Source organism: Hippocampus guttulatus, chromosome 1 (assembly GCF_054856545.1).
Source record: "Hippocampus guttulatus isolate MCC_2025c chromosome 1, RoL_Hgut_1.0, whole genome shotgun sequence".
Lineage (NCBI taxonomy): Eukaryota > Metazoa > Chordata > Actinopteri > Syngnathiformes > Syngnathidae > Hippocampus > Hippocampus guttulatus.
Genome location: NC_141261.1, coordinates 17,823,535 through 17,844,661, shown reverse-complemented (window position 1 = coordinate 17,844,661; position 21,127 = coordinate 17,823,535). Strand labels below are relative to the sequence as shown.

The 21,127-nt window shown below is 41.3% G+C and overlaps 3 protein-coding genes across 5 annotated transcripts in view; 1 reads left to right on the top strand and 2 right to left on the bottom strand.

The window, feature by feature from the left end:
* The window catches only part of LOC147210735 (ERC protein 2-like), a 143,219-nt gene extending 138,937 nt beyond the window's left edge, over positions 1–4,282 (bottom strand). For 2 of the 3 annotated variants that reach the window (XM_086115658.1, XM_086115641.1), the window contains exons 1-2: positions 4,172–4,282; positions 1,028–2,174 (exon numbers count right to left, since the gene is read on the bottom strand). In XM_086115658.1, the coding sequence (XP_085971784.1) occupies positions 1,028–1,879 (852 nt within the window). In that variant the 5' untranslated portion in view covers positions 1,880–2,174; positions 4,172–4,282. The remainder of the gene's footprint in view (positions 1–1,027; positions 2,175–4,171) is intronic. The other variant, XM_086115650.1, reaches the window with a different exon arrangement.
* A 1,618-nt stretch (positions 4,283–5,900) lies between these two features.
* On the bottom strand, positions 5,901–16,300 carry LOC147210734 (acylamino-acid-releasing enzyme-like). The gene is made up of 23 exons (XM_086115668.1): positions 16,174–16,300; positions 15,574–15,703; positions 15,377–15,503; positions 15,208–15,295; positions 13,765–13,840; positions 13,516–13,607; positions 12,835–12,900; positions 12,609–12,746; positions 12,286–12,377; positions 12,119–12,159; positions 11,842–11,963; positions 11,646–11,706; positions 11,467–11,564; positions 11,288–11,339; positions 10,529–10,617; positions 8,504–8,642; positions 8,029–8,112; positions 7,707–7,787; positions 7,188–7,276; positions 6,819–7,009; positions 6,547–6,649; positions 6,354–6,460; positions 5,901–6,268 (listed from the first exon to the last, which is right to left on the bottom strand). The coding sequence occupies exons 1-23, from the start codon at positions 16,183–16,185 to the stop codon at positions 6,151–6,153; spliced, it is 2,196 nt and encodes a 731-aa protein (XP_085971794.1). The 5' UTR covers positions 16,186–16,300; the 3' UTR covers positions 5,901–6,150.
* A 190-nt stretch (positions 16,301–16,490) lies between these two features.
* capza1b (capping actin protein of muscle Z-line subunit alpha 1b) lies at positions 16,491–21,090 on the top strand. The gene is made up of 10 exons (XM_086115701.1): positions 16,491–16,715; positions 17,358–17,421; positions 18,021–18,072; positions 18,239–18,302; positions 18,395–18,601; positions 19,221–19,300; positions 19,430–19,508; positions 19,598–19,669; positions 19,775–19,837; positions 19,957–21,090. Exons 1-10 carry the CDS (start codon positions 16,677–16,679, stop codon positions 20,095–20,097), a joined length of 861 nt encoding a protein of 286 aa, XP_085971827.1. The 5' UTR covers positions 16,491–16,676; the 3' UTR covers positions 20,098–21,090.
* The last annotated feature ends 37 nt before the right edge of the window (positions 21,091–21,127 follow it).

Sequence of the window (21,127 nt, the reverse complement as noted above, 5' to 3'; positions counted from 1 at the left end):
TGGGTTCATTTTTTTTCTCTCAAATGCATTTTCGCTATCCGCGGGCCGATTCAGTCCCTAGCGGCAACCCCCCGCCGAATAGCAGTGGTCCACCATATTCTTAATTTCTCATGAAACTGCGAGTGGGGCAACCAGAAGAGAATTTTGTGTAAAAAAAATTATTCTATTGGAAAGTTTAACACTGAGTAGGGCTGATTCAAATGATCAGCTCAAACAAGCTTCGGAGGAACCTGATAACGATCCTGATCATTTCAATCAGGTCTGTTGGAGGAGGGATAAATCTAAAACATGCAGGAGAGCGAGCCTCAAGGACCACAATTGGTGACAAATTCGTGAGAAACAGTAAAATGCTCAACCTTTTTAATTACTGTAAATACATTTTTAATTAATTGTCCAATTAATTGGTTATCAGAGGGTTTTTCTTTTTTCTGCCAAATAAATCAGCCTAAAAAAAAAGTCCATATCAGTCCAATCCTAAGAAGGTTAAGGTAGATGATTCAGAGTATTTAGATATTTTAGATTAGATGCAGTGGCGCAAACCTGAAAGTTGCTAGAAATATAACAGTAAAGTGCAGATATGTGAAAATCCCACTCAAGTACAGGAACAACGGGGGGGGTTTTGTTTTTGTTTTTTACTCAGTTACATATTACAAGAATGCTTTCAGGAGTAGCTTTTAAGCTGTGTTGGACTCTGGTAAGCACTAAGAAGGCCAGTTCCCATGTAAACTCAAGCACGAAGCCTTGAAAGCATCTTTCCAAGTGACGTGGAAAGTAGCTTTTCTTTGCAACCTGAATGACGGCTACACATAAGGTATGAGAAGAGGTTTGACGTCTGCGTGAGACACACAAATAGAAACGAACACAGATTTACTTGTGTGAACATGACTCACTGTTGACGTCCATGTTGACTCGTTTGGTACAAAGTGCAGGACCATTGCCGTGGATATGAACACTGGTGGTTCATGCATTTAAACTGGTTATAAAAAAAAAGGTCAAATATGAGATGAAAACAATGATGATGACTTACCTGAACGTTATCTGCATCTTCCTTGTAATAGTCCTTGAGTGCAGAGCTCCTTGCTCCATCCTCCCGCCTGATGCCTTTGTCTCTCTTGGCATCCACACTCCAAAGGTGGGCACTGTTAATACTGTGGCCTGTCTTTCCATCCTTGCTTCCATCCAATTCTTTTCTTAGGCTGTCATTTTCCCTCTGGAGCTCTCTCAGTTGAGCCTGGAGATCAGATGCAGAAGGCGCCTCGTGATCGCTCGAGTCCAGCGCCTGCGGGCGTCTCCCCGACTGCCGCTGTAGACTGCAAGTCCCTGCAGGGCGAACGCTTCGGCCTTTGCTGTAGTGGTTGGATGGGTGATTCGGGTCGGTGGAGTTGACATTTGGGCTGCTGCCCGCACCAGCACCACGGCCACTGTGGGAGAAGCGGCTGGTGTTCCTTCCAAGTGTCATGGTGCCTTTAGGATAACTTCCAGAGGGTTCCAAAGCATCCCGCTCGCAGGAGTATATGCCAGAAGTGCCGTAAACCGCATTGAAAGACTGGATGTTTTCCATTGACATCGTTTTTCCCCCCGGGGCTGTTGCGGAGCCAGAGGTCTCCTTTGTATGTGTTACTCCTCCAGGTTTCTTTGGACCGAGCCTTGACATTGATTCTTGACCTCCAGGTACTTTTGAAATGGGTGTGGAGACCGAGCCAGGTTCCAGTCCTGAGCGGCAGCCTGGGGTTGAACTGGTCTTAGTCTGTTTACCTTTGGCCTGTTTTTCAGACCTTGAAAAGCGGGAATGAGATGCAGTGCCATCTGCGCGCCCGCTGCTCTTTGAGACAGCAGACAGTTTGCATTGCGCCGGCTTGGCTCGAACATTTAGAGGCATTTTTATATGGCTACATTTGGCATTTTTAGGACAAACTTAAGGACAACGGTTTTATATCCCTTTATGGACTCACTTTGTGGGTTTAGATGGCCAACTCCTGGCCTCTCAGTTTTTACCTGCCCATCGTGGATTTGATGGGGCGTGAGGGTGGGACTTACAGTGTTTTGTCCTAATAACTGAAAGAGGTTGCCATGGGCAACAGGCAACACGGCTCCCAAATACAGCAACCCAACATGAATTGGTTTCAGGTCCAGAACCGGACATCATGGATCCTTGACAACAGAAAAAGAAAAATCTGTCAAAAGAAAAGATATACCGGGCGTTAAGGTACAGTGGGCAACTGGTTAGCACATCTGCCCCACAGTGCAGAGGTTTGGGGTTCGACTCCGGCTCTCCTGTGTGGAGTTTGTATGTTCTCCTCGTTCTTGCGTAGTTTACTCCGGTTTCCTCCCACATTCCCAAAACATGCATGGCAGGCTGATTGAACACTCTAAATTGTCCCTCAGGGTGAGTGTGAGCGTGGATGGTTGTTCGTTTCTGTGTGCCCTGCGATTGGCTGGGAACCGGTTCAGGGTGTCCCCGGCCTACTGCCCCAAGACAGCTGGGATAGGCTCCAGCACGCCCGGGACCCTTGTGAGGATAAATGGATTAAAAAACAGATGGATGTATGGAAGAGACAGCTCAATGCTGAATCTTAATTAATTCAACTGAAAATTACTTTTTGTTTTCATATTTGTGGTGTGATGAAGGTTGTTGAATTGTTTATTATTACTAGTTCTAGGCATTTGTTTCATAGGTGTAGCTCACAAATTTGAATGTGGGATTATGCACTCTGAGACCATTTTGCATTTTTACAATTTAGTAAAAATATACAAAATGGAACTAAATTGAGGACTTGATTGACACATTTAGCTTACAATAAATAAATCACCTTGAAAAACCAATAGCCATTCATTTATAGATTTGAAATTTACTCACGCATTTGTCATTTTACGCCTGCAACACAGGCGTAAAATCTGTTTCGCAGTTTAAACTTTAAAAAGTCAAGTTTTCAGTAACCACAAATAGCAGCTGTAATTGGTTGAAAGCGCTTCTTTTCTTTTTTTGCTTGCAGAGTTGAGTAATTTAGCTGCCTGTTTGAAGTTCAACTTTTTTTTAGCCCCAGTTAAGTCAGAAAAGGTCATTTTAGAGTTTTTGTTTTCATACCGTCCATGATACCGCAATATTTTTGGTCACGGCTATCATACCGTCAGACGCTAAGATCTACCCATGCCAACTGGGCGCCAATCGCTTGCAGGGTAACTACAGACAAACAAGCATCTACACTCACATTCTCACCTAAAGACAAGTTAGAGTCTTCAATTAATCTAAGAAACGTTTTGGAACGTGGGAGGAAACAGGAATACCCATGCAGAGAAAATCCACAAGAAGACAGAGGACAGATTCAAACCCCTAAACTCAAAACTGTAAAAGCAGATTTCCTCATTCACTGTGCCAACCATGGAGAATCAAAAACATCTATTTGTGATGGGCCAGATATTGGAATGGCCTGTAAAGCATAGGCAAATCCAAAACATTATCCCTCCTCTAATCCAAAAGGATTGGACGGTAGTGGTCACTGCACAACATCCAATTGAGTGATTGGTTAATCTGCGTGTCAATCATCACACAACCGTCAATCTCTCATCCGTCCTCGTTGCACACAATGAATTAATCTTTTGGAATCACCAAAAATGTTGCTACAACAGTGCAGCATTGCATTTAAGTGGACATGTGACTGGTTTGGACATTTGAAACCGGCGTGGCAAAAAGTCGCTGACAGCCAATATAACAAGTTGCACAGTGTGATAACTAAGAGCAAAACAAAAACTGACCAAAATCGGTTGTAACAATGTATCAACTGCAAGTACCTCCATTTATTTCCCTTGTTCCCCAAATTGTCGTCACGGCCAACTGTTGCCTGGAACAAAACTCGTTGCTTTGCCGAGTGACGTCACTAAAAGACGCCCTCACACCTTCGTAAAACATTTCAACTCGCCATCCACTATTTTTATGGCATGCGAGTGTAAAAGGTTGCCTGCTGCGCCTCCTCCTGCAGACGCCGCCGCCGCCACGGCGCAGCTCTACTACAACTGCATGAGGGGATTAGTTTCTTGCTCCTATGCGCAAGGCTACATGCTACACGAGTCCGATGCCTTATATAATAATTAATCTCAATCCACATAGTTGTCATGCACATAGTTGACAGCGAGGAAACACGGAACCCCCCTTCACCGGCGTCCACGTACGCACCTCTCTTGCAACAACCGGTGGCTGGCTCCTCCACCTGTCCGGAGTGGGCTACTCCATCACGGTGTCATCTCTTCAACTGTGCCTCTTTTCGTGCGTGACCTCTGCTGCCTGCCAGCATTCGTGGTGTCCGCGTGGGCTCGCTCGCGCTCCCAACTGTTGGCGCGTGCGCGACAGGACTGCTGCCCCAGCTCCATGGACTTGTAGGCTAGGATTGGACCGTTTCATCATCATCATCATCACCAGCAGCATCATCATCATCATCATAGCTTTCGGACATGGGCGACAAGTGATCATAAAACTTGCTGTTCATTTTCCATTCACACTTAATGTTTGCAGGTCATTCTGGACCTGGGCTAAGGATGTCAATCTATCTATTTTCTAATCCGCTTACCCTCACAAGGGTCGCGGGCATGCTGGAGCCTATTCCAGCTGTCTTTGGGCAGTAGGCCGGGGACAGACCAGCCAGTCGCAAGGCACACACAGACGAACACCCATCCGCACTCACAATCACACCTAGGGACAATTTTAGAGTAGGGGTCAGCAACCTTTTTGAGAGTGAGAGAGCTACTTCATGTGTACTGATTGTGTGAAGGGCTACCAAATTGATACACGTCTGAAATAACATCTGTACAAATTACATTAAATAATATTAGAACGTGTTATTTTTAATACTCAATGATTTTAATTTTCAGGCTCTGGTCATCTTAAAAATGTCTCACAATACTGCCAGTGTTTGCATTTTTAAATCATAATTTCTACTAGCAAATCACAATCCTAGCACTGGCAGGTTATTGGTGTGGTCCTCATGGGCTACCTGGTGCCCACGGGCACCACGTTGGTGACCCCTGATTTAGTGTGTTCCATTCACCTGCCATGCATGTTTTTGGAATGGGGAAGGAAACCGGAGTACCCAGAGAAAACCCACACAGGCATGCAAACTCCGCACAGGGACCCCGGGGCCTAGAATCGAACCCCAAACTTCTGCATTGTGAGGTGGACGTGCCCACTAAGGATATCCACCATGTCAAATTATGAAGTAGAGATCTAAAAATAATAGCCTGACCTTCATTAATTATTAATCTATAATTGTTTCACAGAGACGGCTATTTTTTGTTTGTTTTTACATAAAAAACATAACTGTCTTCTTGCTATAGCTTCTGATTACCTTTTTTTTCATTATCGAGTAAATTTAGACTTCCTTTTCATTTTACAGGTATTTGTTTTTCTCATTCCTGTGTCAAGGCCAGAGCAGAGCAAGACTTTTATCCTGGGGGGGGGGGGGGGGGGTGCAAGGCTGAAGAAAAACTTGGAAATACATTATCCATTTTTATATTGAATCAAATGTGTACATGCACATTTGATTCAATATAAAAATAATTCTCATTGATTTTGTGACAACTCAAAGATCATGATGACAACTGTTGTTGTGAAGAACATAGATGGACTCATTGTTTGACTTCAAACTATCACGCTAATCTTTTCTAACGCATTATTGTCTATATGTGGAAATACACAATTTTGTGAAGGTACTTAACAGCAATAGATCATCTTCCTTGTGAATACATTTTTTCCTATCACTTTTCAAATGGTTCATGCTTCAGCTTTGCACTCAAGTCTGCTACACGTCTAAACAGACTTACGAGGAACTAAACTGCAGTTTCACTCCACATACCGAAATACAACCGCAAGACATTATGAAAGCATTATCGAGGAATGACAAAAGCATGGATACGAATTTAAAACGGCCTTTATTCAAGTTTTAGAAGAGTTAGGACATTTACGAAAAGAATCATACACATTAAGAATCATACACATTGTAGAAGATAGTAATCACCGTCAATACAGACAGAATTAAACTAACACAAAGTGTGTTCTGGACTCAGACCACTGATTTGGTTTGGCTTCACAACGCCCCGAAAACAGGAAAGAACCTTTGTTAGTATTCCATTGCTGGAGTTAACACACTATCCTCTTTTCATTCAAGCCCCATCAGTCACACTCAAGTGTTGTATTATCCACAGAGCGCTGTTCATGAAGCTATCAGACTCAGCATCCACATTGGACAGCGAGTGGTTGTTCCCCGGGTATATCAGCAAACTGCGCATCAAAAATCAGAGCATCAGAGAATGAGCAATTCATATGACAGAAACCACAAAAGAGAGAGGTCATAAAAGCAGCTTACCGGACAAGTACCTGCTTTGCTTTCAAAGCTCTGTAATATTCAATTCCTTGTTTGTGGGGCACGCGCTTGTCATCTTCTCCGAGTACGAGTAAGACCGGTGTCTGTACCTATATTCATGTGAATTCACAGCTGGATGAGCACCAGTTAACAGCCACAAGCTTATTATTAATTGACACACAATCACTTCTCATACCTGTGCCACAAGTTGGACTGGAGACTTGCTCAACATTTGCTCCCAAACAGCAGGTTCATGTATGCTATCTGCACTGTAGTCAAAGCCAGCCTCAAACACACACCTGTAAGAATCGGACACCACGACGACAATGAATGTAAAAGATGGGACTTTTTTTTTTTTTTTTTTTTTAAACCCAGGGTGTATAGATGAATTGCTAAAACTGTGAAAAAGATGCGTTGATGCACATTGGTGGCAGTTATATAAAACAAGACAAACATATCAGACTATACCAGTCTGGGATGTCTGTGGTGCAAACCATAGAGGCCAAATTCACGACAGGGTTGAGAGCCACACAAGCCTTGTAGTAACCGGGGTATTGGCCAATGAGATGACAGGCTAAGAAGCCGCCGTGGGAACCTCCGGTAACTGCCAGCTTCTGACTGTCAAACTCCTCAGCTTTCAGAACACTTTCAACGGCAAACTGTTGGCGAAAAAACATGAAAACAACATGCATAGTTACCATTGTAACTGAAATGAATTCTTTCTCAATTGCGATTACACAAATAAAACACTACTGAAGAAACAATCTGCACAGAGGTAAAACAAAATAACCATTGCCATGTGAGTTACTTGAAAGCAAGGAGGATTATTCATTTTACTTGAACATCTTTGACGTCCTGTGTGCCAACATTGCCGGGCAATGAAAGGATATTGTCCTGGCCAAATCCAATCGATCCACGATAGTTCACTGGAAACAAGCAAAACAAAACAAACAAAAAAGATATGGAGATGCAAATATGCAATGTGAATTTCAATTGAGCAGAAAGAGTTTTGCACTCTTTGCAACTTTTGCAGAGTTTGATACACAATTACAGTCCTACTTTGGATACTACATGAGGACTCTTCCGACATCTTAGCGAGGGAAATCAAATCCTGAAGAATACACTTGTTGAGCGACCATTGTCGCATTCAGCACATTTTGAAGTTGGAGCTTACAACTTTGAAAGGACTACAGATGTGTGTGGATTACATGATTCGTGTGCGGTCCGAAAATGTGTGCAACACTGAAAAAAACAAAACACAGCAAACCGGGTTGTGGATTTGAGATCCCTGAATTCTTAGCATTGGCATATGTGAGGTGGAACATTATAAGGTTTCATTTTGGGGTTTGAACTTACCTAATAAAATAGCAAAGCCAAGCCTGCATTGCACAGCGGGGGACAGAAGCCAGTCCGCAACAATCACTGAGTGTGGACCCCCTATTGCAAGAAATCATTTGAAATACAGTTTAGTATTCAATTCTCATGCATTAGTCAAAGTAAAACAATCCCACGAGTAAGAACCTAGCTTGTTGGCCTTCTGCAAATGAGATGGATAATTACAGTAATTAATGTGCAAGAACGGGATCAATTTAAGAATAAGTCACCATCAAAGCTCTGTGTCCTAAGACAATACACTAGGAGACCAGTAATGCAGACTTATGTCAGCATAAGCACCAACCATGAGGCATCACAATGAGAGGCAGCTTGACACCATCTTTCACATCCTTTGGTTTGATCAGCAAAGCTTCAAAATCAAGGCCGGCTGGAAAACAGAAAATGGAATGATGCCCATTCAAATGGCGCCAAGTGCAGATGATTAGTAAGACAACAAATATTCTCACAAATATTGGTGCTTGCCTGGATAGATTTTTGCCTTTACATGAACAAAAACATCTGCCGGTTCACTACCAGTTCATAAAAATGTTACTTGAAAGCATTTGAATTTTTCTCTTTTCTCGAACTAAACAACACGAAGACAAAAAAAAACACATCTATAACAAGCAAAAGTTAACATAAAGCCATCAAAAGTTATGGAAAGAACTTGTCGGTGTACAATTTATATTTACAGCATTCGAAGATCTTACCTTAAGACAGAATAGACTCAATATGTACAATTGAAAATGAAAAAAGCTAAAGCAGAATTTTACTCCTACGGTATTGGCTGTTGTCTTGCTCTGAGGGAGGGGTGAACGTCAAGATCTGCCAATCAATTTCCAGCATTGTCTGAGATTCCTCCAGTGTAATCCAAACCACTTCTTCTTCAGAATCCCTGGTTGGAAGGAAACCCACTCTCTAGATGTGAGACACAAGACACGTTGCAATGGGAGGACTGCCCATTTTCCTTTTTAACCTACTATTGCATAAAGTGGAACAATAACTAGAAAACTTGCACATTTGTCCAAAAATGCAATTACTGATTCACAGTTGGAATATTTGTGGCTATTGTGCTATAAAACAAGACATCTGAGTAAAACAACCTTCATGACATCATTGTTGACTGCTACGAGCGTCATTGGCTGTTAGTGGGACCTCTCACTTTAATAAAAACACAAACTTTGGTCAAGACATTCTTTAAAATGTGTTGTCCTCTTAGCGTGATACAATTTAAAGGTTGAAGAAGTTTGGAAGGGAAATGAAAGAAAAAAACAAACATTATATATACACATACACACACACACTCATCTTTCATTATCAAATAAGCAAGTATGTGACAACAAATTGAAAATCTTTTTTTTCCCCAGCAGGACCAATGTCACCTGAAAGAACTGTAATAAAGGAACAAATGGGTGTTTAAAATTTAAAAGCTTCAAAACGTGGGCAAAAAAGTCATCTTGTTTTGGATTCAAAACAATGGAATGGCCTGTGATCAGTTTTTAAGAAAAAGAATTAAGCTGAGACCTTGAGGACTCACAGTTTACTTGTTAGTGTGGACCGAATTATGAAGACGGCACATCACAAGAAAGTGTTCTGTAACTATAATTATCCAACCACACATCCATTTTGTAATCTGTTTATCCTCATGAGGGTCGCAGGCGTGCTGGAGCCTATCCCAGCCGTCTTCGGGTAGTAGGCGGGGTACACCCTGGACTGGTTGCAAGCCCATCGCAAGACACAGAGACAAACAACCATTCGCGCTCACAATCACATCTAGGTACAATTTCAGAGTGTTCCAATAGCCTGCCACGTACTGTATGTTTTTGGAATGTGGGAGGAAACTGAAGTACCCGGAGAAAACCCACGTAGGCACGAGGAAAACATTCAAACTCCACACAGGAAGGCCGGAGCCGGAATCGATAGCTGCACCTCTGCACTATGAAGCCGACGTGCTAACCAATAGTTCACCGTGCCGCCCCATTATAATTATACAGTAGTGAATTAATTACTGACATTAAAAATGAATTCGACTACACCCCTCAAAATTATTTGTGAAAGGTCGATTAAAATATTCCAGCTAGCTGTCAACACATTTTGGGCATCTAAAAAGTGAGAAACATCAAAATACTGAATGAAAATCGAATTGAAAACGAGGCAAAAGAGGAGAGCCCACTGAACATCATACCTAAAAATAAACATGGAAAACTCATTTTTAACAAGCCAGAGCTATTTCTTTTCTGAGAGGAGTGCAAAACAGACCTGTGCAATGTGATCACACAAAAACAGCCTTGCGAAAAATGATGGAAACGAGTAGCATACTGTAGTGGAAATTTGACATTTAACAGTGTTAACTTGTATCATTGTATCAGCTGATCACGCCATCTGTAAGTGGTGCTATGCAAAGTTGGTTGCCGTGCAAGGTTGTGCGTCAGACTTCATTTTGCTATGTGTAACTGTTGCGATGCAAGTTCATTGCTATGCTAGGTTGTAATTTTCCTGTATGTCAGGCTTTAACCCGTTCCAAGAAGAAAAAAAAAAAATTATACGAGGGGCCGCACCCCACTGCTTGGGTAGTCACTCAATCACAGATCTCTAAATTGTGTTTCTCCATCAATTGTAGCTGAAAAAAAGACTTTCGTTGTCTTGGTTTCTCTCAAGACAATACCTACAAATAGGGTACTCGTTCAAAGAAAGTCACCTGTGACTGTTTGACGATTGAGGTTGGTCTATGTCCTCAACAAGACCTCATAATGGAAGAGAAAATCCAGTCGTGCTATGTAATACTTGAATCAAGAAATGAATACCAGACTTGGAGGGCAGTTTGGAGAAGAGCAGCTTGCCACTATCAGATCTCGCTCGACAGTCAGCAGATTCCAAGCACCCATGCCAGACTCTACAGAAGACATGAAATAATTTGACTAGAAATAGACTTGTTGATTGAAAGACATTTTGGACTGTTGGATTTCCTGGTGCGTCATCTTAGCCCCAAAACATAAGCGAGCACTCAAACAACCCGTCTGCTTTGGTTTGCTTCTCTGGACTCCTTCAGTTCCCGACAACCCGGGATGCATGGAAAAGAAATCAGTACACTGCTCCATTGGTCTGATTTTCGTTTTGTGCTGAACCACAGTTACACCAAACTAAACTGGTTTTACAATTCGGCTTAGTACTGGTTCAAATGCACTCTCTACTTACTACATGCTACTCCACCCGACTCTAGGCTACGCCACAACTCGGCCCATGCATCACTCCCACTCTACTTCTACTTGTTCTGCAGCAAGATCCTGGCTGATCCCTGCTGGACAGATTTTAAATGATTTACAATGCAGACAAGCCTGATCCTTAGACAGAGCCTGCGTTAGACTCTTCTGCACACTATTGAGCACACAAAATACATAATGGGTAAGCGGCCGTAGCAGGTTTTCAAGACGTCTTTAACAAAGTACTCTATGCGCATAACATATTCCGGAATTAATCTTAATTAAACGTGCAGACAAGATAAAAATTAGCCCATTCATTCATGTACCGGTAACTTAATGAGCTTTAAGTAAGCATTGACTCACTTGAAGTCAGAGAGGTGACACTCCCTGTATTTATATCCACCATCAGCAACTCCTAAAACACAGACAAGAACAACCTTTACTCAAGGACATTCAACATGTGAGTAAAAAACAAACAAACAAAACCGACTGTCTAGTTTTCTTTAAAAAAAATGCAATAAGTCTTAGGAAATGAGAAAGACCTTGCGGCTGCGTTGAGGACAGGCAACAATAATTCGCTGACTATCAGCTGACCAGCATTTAGACGGCAAATGACTGCAATAGATGCCAGTGAAGCCATCTGTACAATCACAAACACAAAGCCTCAAGACAAATTTTATGAGCAAAATGTGCAACAAAAAGTGCGACAAATATTACTTACCTTTTCCTGGTCTCTTCACCACATCCACCACCACTGAGGTCTTCTTAGTATACCAATCATACTACAAAAGAAAGGAATACGTGCTTCAACATTACAAAGTATACTGTACTCTATCCACAACCCCCCATAAAACATTCCAAACAATGCAACAGAGAAAATATGACTAATAATAATGATAATGTATAATGAGCTTTACCATACACAGTCGGCTACACTGCATGTGTGGTCCATAGCAAGTAGATTCCAGGTAGACAATCCGGCACTGGTCTGGGCTCAGCCTGGGCGAGGACACTGCACTGTTTCCAGATAGCAACTTCTCTGAGAGGTACAAAACATGCAATAAGATGAATGAGCAATCTATCGGTAAGTTAAAACACAAAAGTAACCACATCCATTTGCACAGTCTTGATTACATTTCCAGAGTTGCATACTAGAATGAGTAGCAGCTCTGAAGCTTAGCTGGTTGCACTTACCACATTTCCCTCCAGTGAGATCCACATAGTACAAAGATGAGCTGGCCAAAAAAGCAGAAACATGAACAGTGGTGAGTGGAGACAAACTCAATGAGGATTGTATTTTGAACAGTTAGCATGCGGAGTTAACACAGAGACTGTGCTGATCAAAATGAAGATCAAATCACCTCCTGTTGGTACAGGACCTGAGTCCAAGTCTGAAAGGTTCGTGACACCATCCAGCAAACACCACACCAGTGTCACCTGGAGCCCAAAATGCCTGCACAGAACAAGAGAGGCCGCAAGCACTCTGATTGTTCAAACACAAAATGGACTGATTTCCTATTAACTGGCATTCAAATAAGCAAAGTTCCTTGTCGATACGATATAATTTCATAAACTAACACCTGCAATATGTGGCATGTTGTTACCGAACCTCTGGTAATTAAGTCACGCTAATGTTTTACTCAGGAGTTGCAAATGAAAGGAAACATGTACACTGTGCACCAACCTGTCCTGGTGAGATGTTCTCAGGCACTCCTTCTAACACAGAAACATTGTTCCCCTCGATGTCCACAACACACAGCACTGGACTGCTTTTCTGAACCAGCGCTTCTCCCCAGTCCTCGTAGAAGACAAACTGCTCTCCCTTCAGGTTAACCGAAGCAAAAACAACATTGCCATGAGCCACATAACACAGAATCAAAAAAAAATGCATGAGTGTGAAATGGATCTACTTTGACAGCATCTTTTTTGACAGTTCCTTCCTCATCCACAGAAGAGGACAACAGTGAAGACTCAGTCTACAATCAGAAAGTGAAACGCAGAATTATTTACCGGAATTTACCACAATGTGCAATATTGATTGTGAGTTTTTATCAAGATGTGAATCACCCGTAGCCTTGCACACTATAAATTTATATTCAGCAATCATCCATTTACTTTCTAAACCTCCTGTCTTAATGAGGGTTACAATTAAGATGGAGATTGTAACGGACAAATGAAGCTTCACGAAGCACTTGTGATAATTTATATGTGATAATCTATTTGGCACTCTTGATTACAAGACGCAGTGGAAACTAGCCTTCGTCTTTAAATCAAGAGCACCATGTAGAGGAGTAAAAAAAATATCACAGGTGCATCATGAAGTTTCATTTTCCCATCACAAGCTGGAGCTAATCCCATCTGATTTTGGGCAAGAGTTGTGGTACACAATGGACTGATCGCCAAACCGATTGCGGATTAAGTTTAAGAAAAAGCAATAAATCAACAATGAACACAGACAAAGAAAATGCCTAATGGTGTAAAAAAGCAACAGACCTTTTGATTTTATTAGTAATTACAGGCTGTGTGAGTTATAATTGTGCTTTTCTACTTTTCGGGAGAATCTACGACCAAACCAGCAGCTCTTAACAGACCTGGAAGAAAGACTCGGCCTTGGGTCTCTTTTTCTCAGCCACATACAGGAGGTGTGTCTCAGAATGGGACCAGACCAAGCAACCAAAGATCTCTGAGGACACAAAACCACATAGATGTTATTCTGTGACTCTTAATTCCATATTGTTGTCATTGGAGCTCTTTTTCATCAGGAATGTCTGTCAAACTTTTTTTTTTTTTTGTAATTAGGAATTATGATTTTAGTGAATGGGATTTTTGGGGTAACTCACCATCTTCATAAACTTTCCCATGCTTCTTTAAAGCTGTGAGATTGATGCTTTTCATCTTGATGTTTTTATTCCAGATCTGAAGAATAAATTCATTGTAGAAGCTAAGTAGAAACTCTATGAAACAGAAACTCAGTTACAAAGACCAGTGTAAAACAAGTGGTTTTCAGGAATAAAATCTGTCTCATTTTTGTTGAAAACGAAGACCTACTACGCCATTGTATTCAGTGTTGGTCATTATTGTGATACTTGGAGAGCTATGTATTTTTTAGGTAGTACTAAAATGTTTGAGGGCCATTGCTTCAGAGCAGTGGTCTCCAATCACCCATCAGCGGACCAGTACCATTTGGGACTAGGCCGCACAAAGACAGACCTGTGAGCAAATTTAGTCTATCAGACATTGCGGAAATGTGCTTGACACGAGCCAATCAGTTTGCAAGTTGAAATAAGCAGAATCCGCCAATAAATGAAAGAAGTAGCAGTAAACAGAAAGTAATGGTAACAATTTGACCAAAGGTTCAGCTAAATGCGCAGCTGATGGCCAGCCATGACTTCTGAAGATGAAGCTATTTTGACAAGAAAAGGACCTCCCCTGGCGGTATCTCCAGAGTGAAGTGGAGGAGGAAGCTGTTGTGCATGGTATGTCGTCAATACATGAAACCTATTGAATCATTAGTACCAGTAGCACGGCACCCAAGTGAACAAGTGGAAAGCATGAAAATGCGAGCAGCGTTTGCACAGCCTGCCCACGTAACCTTTCACAGTTTAGTCACTAATAACTAGATGGCAGCCACCAGACAAAAGCAGCAATCATTCGTGTCATTTCTTGATCAGTCACATTTGCAAGTAGCAATAAGATAAGATAACCTTTATTCGTCCCACACTGGGGAAATTTGCAGTCTACAGCAGCAAGATTGTGTGTGTGTGTGTGTGGGGGGGGGGGTTAAAGTGTTTCATTGCACAATGATGCTAATGCCGTATGTGGAACTTTAAAACTTAAAAATTATGTTTACATTTTAGGGTGTATTTATTATTCCTGATTGGTCCATTTCATTGTGGTTCTACAATATTTTATTTTACATTTGTTGTACAGTACAATAATGCTGTTTAAAATGAATGGGGAATAAAATTATGTGAATGAAATGTTTAATTAATCTATATCTGTCTTTGTTTTCAGTACCAGTGCTTTCAAACTGGCGATTTAAAAGCAATAAAAAAATGGTTCGGATCCGCCAGGAAGAGCTCGAAGAAGTGGCTGGGGAGAGGGAAGTCTGGGCTTCCCTCCTAAAGCTGCTGCCCCCCGCGACCCGACCCCAGATAAGCGGTGGAAAATGGATGGATGGATGGAAAAAAAATGGTTGCCGGTCCACAAACAACATGCACTTGTCTCAACTGGTCCTTGACACAAAAAAAACACTGCTCTAGAGTATTAATAAAACACCAAACCTCCAGAAACTGGTTATCTTCCCCCTTTACTGTACTTTTTCTGACAACAGCCTTCATTTCTCCAGATGGGGAATCTTTACTTAGCAACCTGATACGAGGAGGGAAAAAACGTGTATATTGGAACATATTCAAAATAACTAATACATCTAACTTCATAGCTTGTACATACACTCCTTGGACCTCAGTGCAGTTTCCGGATGGCGCTGAAAATACCACAGACTTGTCATCATGGAACACGATGTACTGTTTGCAAAACTTGACATTTTCATTCCTCTCCAGATCGCGCTGGCTCCATTCTGCAGCAGATGATCAGAATCAATGTCGGTGATCATGGTGGGATGTGTAGCCCTCGACGTTGACACAAACCTGTGTAGATGTTGCTGTATTTGCCTCCATACTGAGAGGTGATGACAGGTCCAACGTCTGCTCTGCTGAGTGAGGGGAAGAGGCTGAGCTGTCTGTAGAGTCTGGCGATTTCCTCTGGGTTGGTAATCACCTAACAACATCCAACACAACGATCAAACAAACTACCTGCAATTGGCAACAGTTGTCACTAAGAGAACAATTCCCTGTTCATTTTTCAACCAAGGGACAATCCAGCCGGCACGAATGGAACGTGCATCAGCAAAGCCCGATCTATATCATCAAACCTCTTTGTTACTTACCAACCATTGGTAATACTATACTTAACGTACCCAGGTACAAGCAAAACGGGGCGGGGGGGGGGGGGGGGAACAGTTTTGTCTATCAATGTGTGACCAGGTTATTTTAATCGAGAACTTCCTGTAGTGCAGTAACTGAGTCAAAAACGAAACCAAGCATTGACACGAACCGCAAGCTAGCTTGACTACCATAAGAGTTAAGTGAGTTCATGAACAGAAAGCTTAACTACCAACGCCAAAACACGTACACGTGATCTAGTGTCAGATGTGTAGGTTATGGTCACTAATGGGGTGAATTATATACCTGCGAATCCATGACTGGAGGTTGGTAGTCACTGTGGTTGAAAGCACAAGAAGTTGATGAGGATACACAAAACGATTTCCTTTGATTGTATTCACAATAAAAAGAACCAGCACGGCAAAAATAAATAACTAAGTAAAATAATTCCCCAAAACTGTTGAATATAAGAACTGAATCGATTGTGACGGTTGCTATAACTTTACGAAATTATAATTTATGGTTGAAACTCGTGCTCGTTATTCTTTAATTTCAAATGAAGTTTTACTCTGTGAAACAACAGGAAGTAGTGGTAAAAACAAAGCCCGAGTTACCCACCCCCCGCCGTTCTTCGTTTTTTTTTTTTTTTGTCCTTAAAAGTTGATGATACTTGTAAATGTTCGTCATAGTGTAGTGTGGTCTTTTCTTTTTAAGTTGTAGAATACGCCACTTTTCCGTGTACTTGTCCTTACAACAATCGCATCGGTTCTATCACTCCGAGTGTTTAGGTGGGGTCACAATGAGCCAAGATGGCTGACGTTGAGGAACCGCTGTCAGACGAGGAGAAGGTTTGAATCTTGTAAACTTCTTTCATTCACGGTTCCAATTGCTCTAGTTTGCTAACAGGTAAAATACACGCACCGCTACGTGATTCGGTGACGCCGTGAAATGAAAAAAATGATTGTATTTCCCAAGATAGCTTTCGCTTAACATTTAGCCAGTGCTGGTAAGGCATCTTCAGCTAGCGGGATTTGTTTCAGCTCGATAATTGTGTGATGCACACTTTAATTGTTGCGTACAGTGCATTGGAATTAAAAGCACAGTTACTCCTAAGTTAACGTGTCCGTTAGTTCTTGTAATTCACCCGGATGGATGTCAGCCAATGGGAAGGTTTGCTTGTGTCAAACGGGTACAGTTGCAGCTGAAATATTTGGGACCCTCACATTACTTGAAGTGCCCATTTCAGGTCGTTTAGTTTCGATTGAGCCTAGTGGAATCAAAGCTGCAACGATGAAGACTCACGCTTATTTGTGATTGTTTTTTGTAATGCCGTCATCAAAGTAGCAGATGGTATCTTGAATCCACGAGCAGACACGAGATAATGTGACTGCACACACTAATTCACATTGGCATTAGCGTGCACTTATGTTTTTTTCCGGATTACAGTTCATTTTAATGTTCATACTGCGCATCTGTTTTTGATTTTAAAGGTTCGCATTGCAGCTAACTTTGTGACCCGTGCCCCCCCAGGAGAATTCAATGAAGTCTTCAATGGTAAGACCTCTCAGCGGATTTGGAGTACCGGTATTTGGATACATTTACAACCGAGTATGTTGTATCTGAATAGTCTATGATAACGCAGTCAAAAACTTAAAGACGGTGGTAGAACGAGAAGTTTTTTACTTCCGTATTGTTGTTTGAACATGTGAACTGTGTTGAATAATATAATTGTATTTTTTTCTTAAATTTTGTGTATATGTTCAAATAAAGCACCAAATCAATCAAGACAGTTATTTTGCACAGAACATGCAATTAATTTAGTCAATTAACAGTTTGGTCTAAAATCTGTTACGTAAATTGTTCGTATTTAATCTGCCATATGAATACATTTTTGGATTTAGTAGTCACATTCACTTAATTCATCAGAATATAGCAGAATTAAAAAAAACACCTTGAATGAACCATGTTTGGATTGTGCGCTTGGAATAGAGGTGCAGCTAGTCATAATAAAAGAAACCAGTTTGTACTTTTACATGTTTGTTTAACATAGTTGTATCCAAAGCATTTGGAGGGAGCCCCCTAGGATTTGGCCATCTACATTTCCAGCTATAAGGGTGAGGGGAAAAGGCCAATGTGTATTTTTGTCTTTACAGATGTGCGCCTTCTTCTTGACAATGATACCCTTCTCAGGGAGGGAGCATCGCAGTAAGTGCCATTTATTATGGAACACGATATTTCTAATAACATGACAAATCAAGTCAAGTACAACTTTATTTTCAAATGTGCTGCAACATACAGCACAGATGAAATTTCTTCTACAGATGAAATTTAAAATCTTAACTGTATGATTTCATCTATCCCATGTGTCCAGCTCCTTTGCCCAGTACAATATGGATCAGTTCACACCTGCCAGACTTGATGGCTTTGAAGACCCGGTATGCATCTTCATAACCTTTCCTTCATTCCAGAAACACTGTTTTACAATTTTATTTTATTTTGTTGTAACCTTCCTGGGTTTTATTTACAGGTTCTGATTACCGAACATGGTGACCTGGGTCAGGGGCGCTTCCTGGACCCTCGCAACAATTTATCTTTCCGCTTTGACCACCTACGGAAAGAAGTTAGTGATGTGCAATCATATGAAGGAGACACATCTCTGAAAACCTGGAGGGATTCCTGTGACAATGCCCTTAGTGCCTATGTCAAAGAGCACTACCCTACTGGAGTCTGCACAGTGAGTTGCACCTAAATGCTGCAAAATAATACAATGGTACCTTGTCTTACACGTGACCCAATCTAAAAGTTTAAGAGATACGAGTCCCTTTGGGGTGTGAGAGGGCAGCACAGAACGTAGCACAATTCATGTCACAAGAACCAGCATTAGGTCAGATGGCGAACTATTCTTAAAAAAAGTCTTTAAGCTGTTTAATGTCACTCCAAATTGACATTTACTGTCAAACTAAACATTAAACAAGGAAACGTGCGCATTTTATATTCAAAACAATAACATGAATGCCCTAGGAAGCGCCCGTAGCTTCATGCTAGCAATCAAAGCAAAAAAATAACACACTGGCTATTAGCCTCTGCATTGCGGTGTTATAACCAATGTCTTTATCTTACTGCCTTCTGGTGGCCAATGCATGCACAACAAATGGGGGCACAATGTGGCGCAGAATTCGAGTAATGGCTTTTCTACTCATTTCAATGGAGAAAGATGATTTAAAATACAAGTGCTTTGAGTAAGAAGTGTGGTCATGGAACAAATTAAACTTGTAAGTCAAAGCCCCACTGGAGTAGTGTACAAACTACATTTGACCAATTTTCTCGCCTTGTGTATTGTTTGTGTGTCACAGGTATATGGAAAAAATGTTGACGGCCAGCAAACGATCATAGCCTGCATTGAGGGACATCAGTTTCAACCCAAAAACTTTTGGTACTGTACCCTCTTAAATTTAAAAACGATCTAATTTAGTTTTCTTTTTTGTTTTGTTTTTACAATCAGTGAAATAGACTATAAATGATGTTGCCACTAACTAAAGTGATGGATCTGTTTGCCAAACAGGAATGGTCGCTGTCGGTCAGAGTGGAAACTTACCATTGGTCAGTCGACTGCACAGGTCGTAGGAGTGCTGAAGATACAGGTCAGTTGACCTCGGAGTACTTTTTTGTTTGAGTGATGAATTGGGTAAAGGTCAATGGAAAAAACTAACCCTGTTCCTTCTGTATCTAGGTGCACTACTATGAAGATGGTAATGTGCAATTGGTTAGTCATAAAGAGGTAGAACAATCAATATCAGTGACTGTAAGTAAACCATTACTCTTGCTCTTCAGAATGGTGACTCTTTGTTGTGTGCTTCATTCTGTGTTGGTTAAATATTGTATCTGGAATGGCTTCATTGTGTTTCAGAGTGAAACTCAGACAGCTAAGGAATTTGTCGACATTATCGAACATGCTGAAAATGACTACCAGGTAAACTGCTCCTCTTATGATTCTGTATCTCGAGTAGCAGTTGGTTTAATGTGACTCATGAAGTTAACATATAATACGTACACTAGTAATAATGCACTTTGCTCCTCTTTCATCACCAGACTGCAATCAGTGAGAACTACCAGGCCATGTCTGATACAACCTTTAAGGCTCTACGTCGCCAGCTGCCCGTCACACGCACCAAGATCGACTGGAATAAAATTCTGAGTTACAAAATTGGCAAGGAGATGCAGAATGCCTAGTGGGAGGTCAGGGACTGGCCAGGGAGATTGCTAGCTCCACTGGTCCTACCTAGTTATCCCCATGGACTTAAACCAAAGTAAAACCATATCAGTTTGGGGCAAGGAATCAATGGAAACAACTCATCAAAACAGATTGCAGATGAATACATGCGTGTCTGATGACATTTATCTAAGAAAGAGTTTGGTCAATTGTGTAAGAACAGCGTATTGATAAAGACTTGCGGTGTACACAAAAACATGATGTGAGAAAAACAGAACATCGTTTTGGAGCAAGAAATTTGGGAATGGGTTGTGAGGTGATTGACATTGTTTTCAGAATTATATATGATGTAGGGACGAAGAAAACTATTGATACCCCAGAGGTGAAAATTTCAAAGCTCATTAAATTGATAGTATTGGCGATTGGAAGTAGTGCAATCCTTTGCATTTAGCTCTTCTCTTGCAATGTAAACCTCCGTGTACTGTATGTCTGCCAAGCCAAGGGAACATTTTTAAGTTGTCCTCCATGTTTTGACTGAAATAAGACAATGTGCCTGCTTCTCAAAGCTGGGATTTGCTCTCGCGTTGGAAGCATCACGTCCACTGCTGTCCTTTACATTTACAAAAAGAAAACACGAAAAACCATTTGGCAAAATCTCTTTCCTATGGTAAAGACCTCCATTCTCCCACCCACAAATGCACATTTCTACTTTAATATGCTGCTTTCTTTTGGAGTCATGAAATGTTCTACTGCAATAAATTATGTGTTGGTCAATGCCAAGGGCGCATAAATCAGTTACCATGCAAAGCAAGATGTTGACTTCTGTAGGGCCACATCAAACTAACTACATACCAATACTTCAAAGTGGAAATTTTTGGATGGATGCTATGTTAAGCCCTTAGACTGTTACCAACTCTGTGCTGATCAGTTATGTGTTGCCTGTACTGCCCCATTCTGTTGTCTGAATTAAAGGACAGAATAACAGCTGTAATGCTGTTATTGCACCCATGCAAGAGTCGTATGCTTGTCATGCTGAGTGTGTAAAAACTA

Bases quoted from the DNA above. Each gene is read 5' to 3' on its own strand.
- LOC147210734 (XM_086115668.1), bottom strand. The intron at 10,618-11,287 runs GTGAGTCAATGC...TGTCTTCTGTAG, and splicing joins TGTCACCTCTCTGACTTCAA to AGTCTGGCATGGGTGCTTGG. The intron at 7,277-7,706 runs GTAAGTTCAAAC...GCTTGTTTCCAG, and splicing joins TGGCTTTGCTATTTTATTAG to TGAACTATCGTGGATCGATT.
- capza1b (XM_086115701.1), top strand. From the start codon at position 16,677: ATGGCTGACGTTGAGGAACCGCTGTCAGACGAGGAGAAG. The intron at 18,073-18,238 runs GTAAGTGCCATT...CCATGTGTCCAG, and splicing joins CTCAGGGAGGGAGCATCGCA to CTCCTTTGCCCAGTACAATA. The intron at 19,670-19,774 runs GTAAGTAAACCA...ATTGTGTTTCAG, and splicing joins AACAATCAATATCAGTGACT to AGTGAAACTCAGACAGCTAA.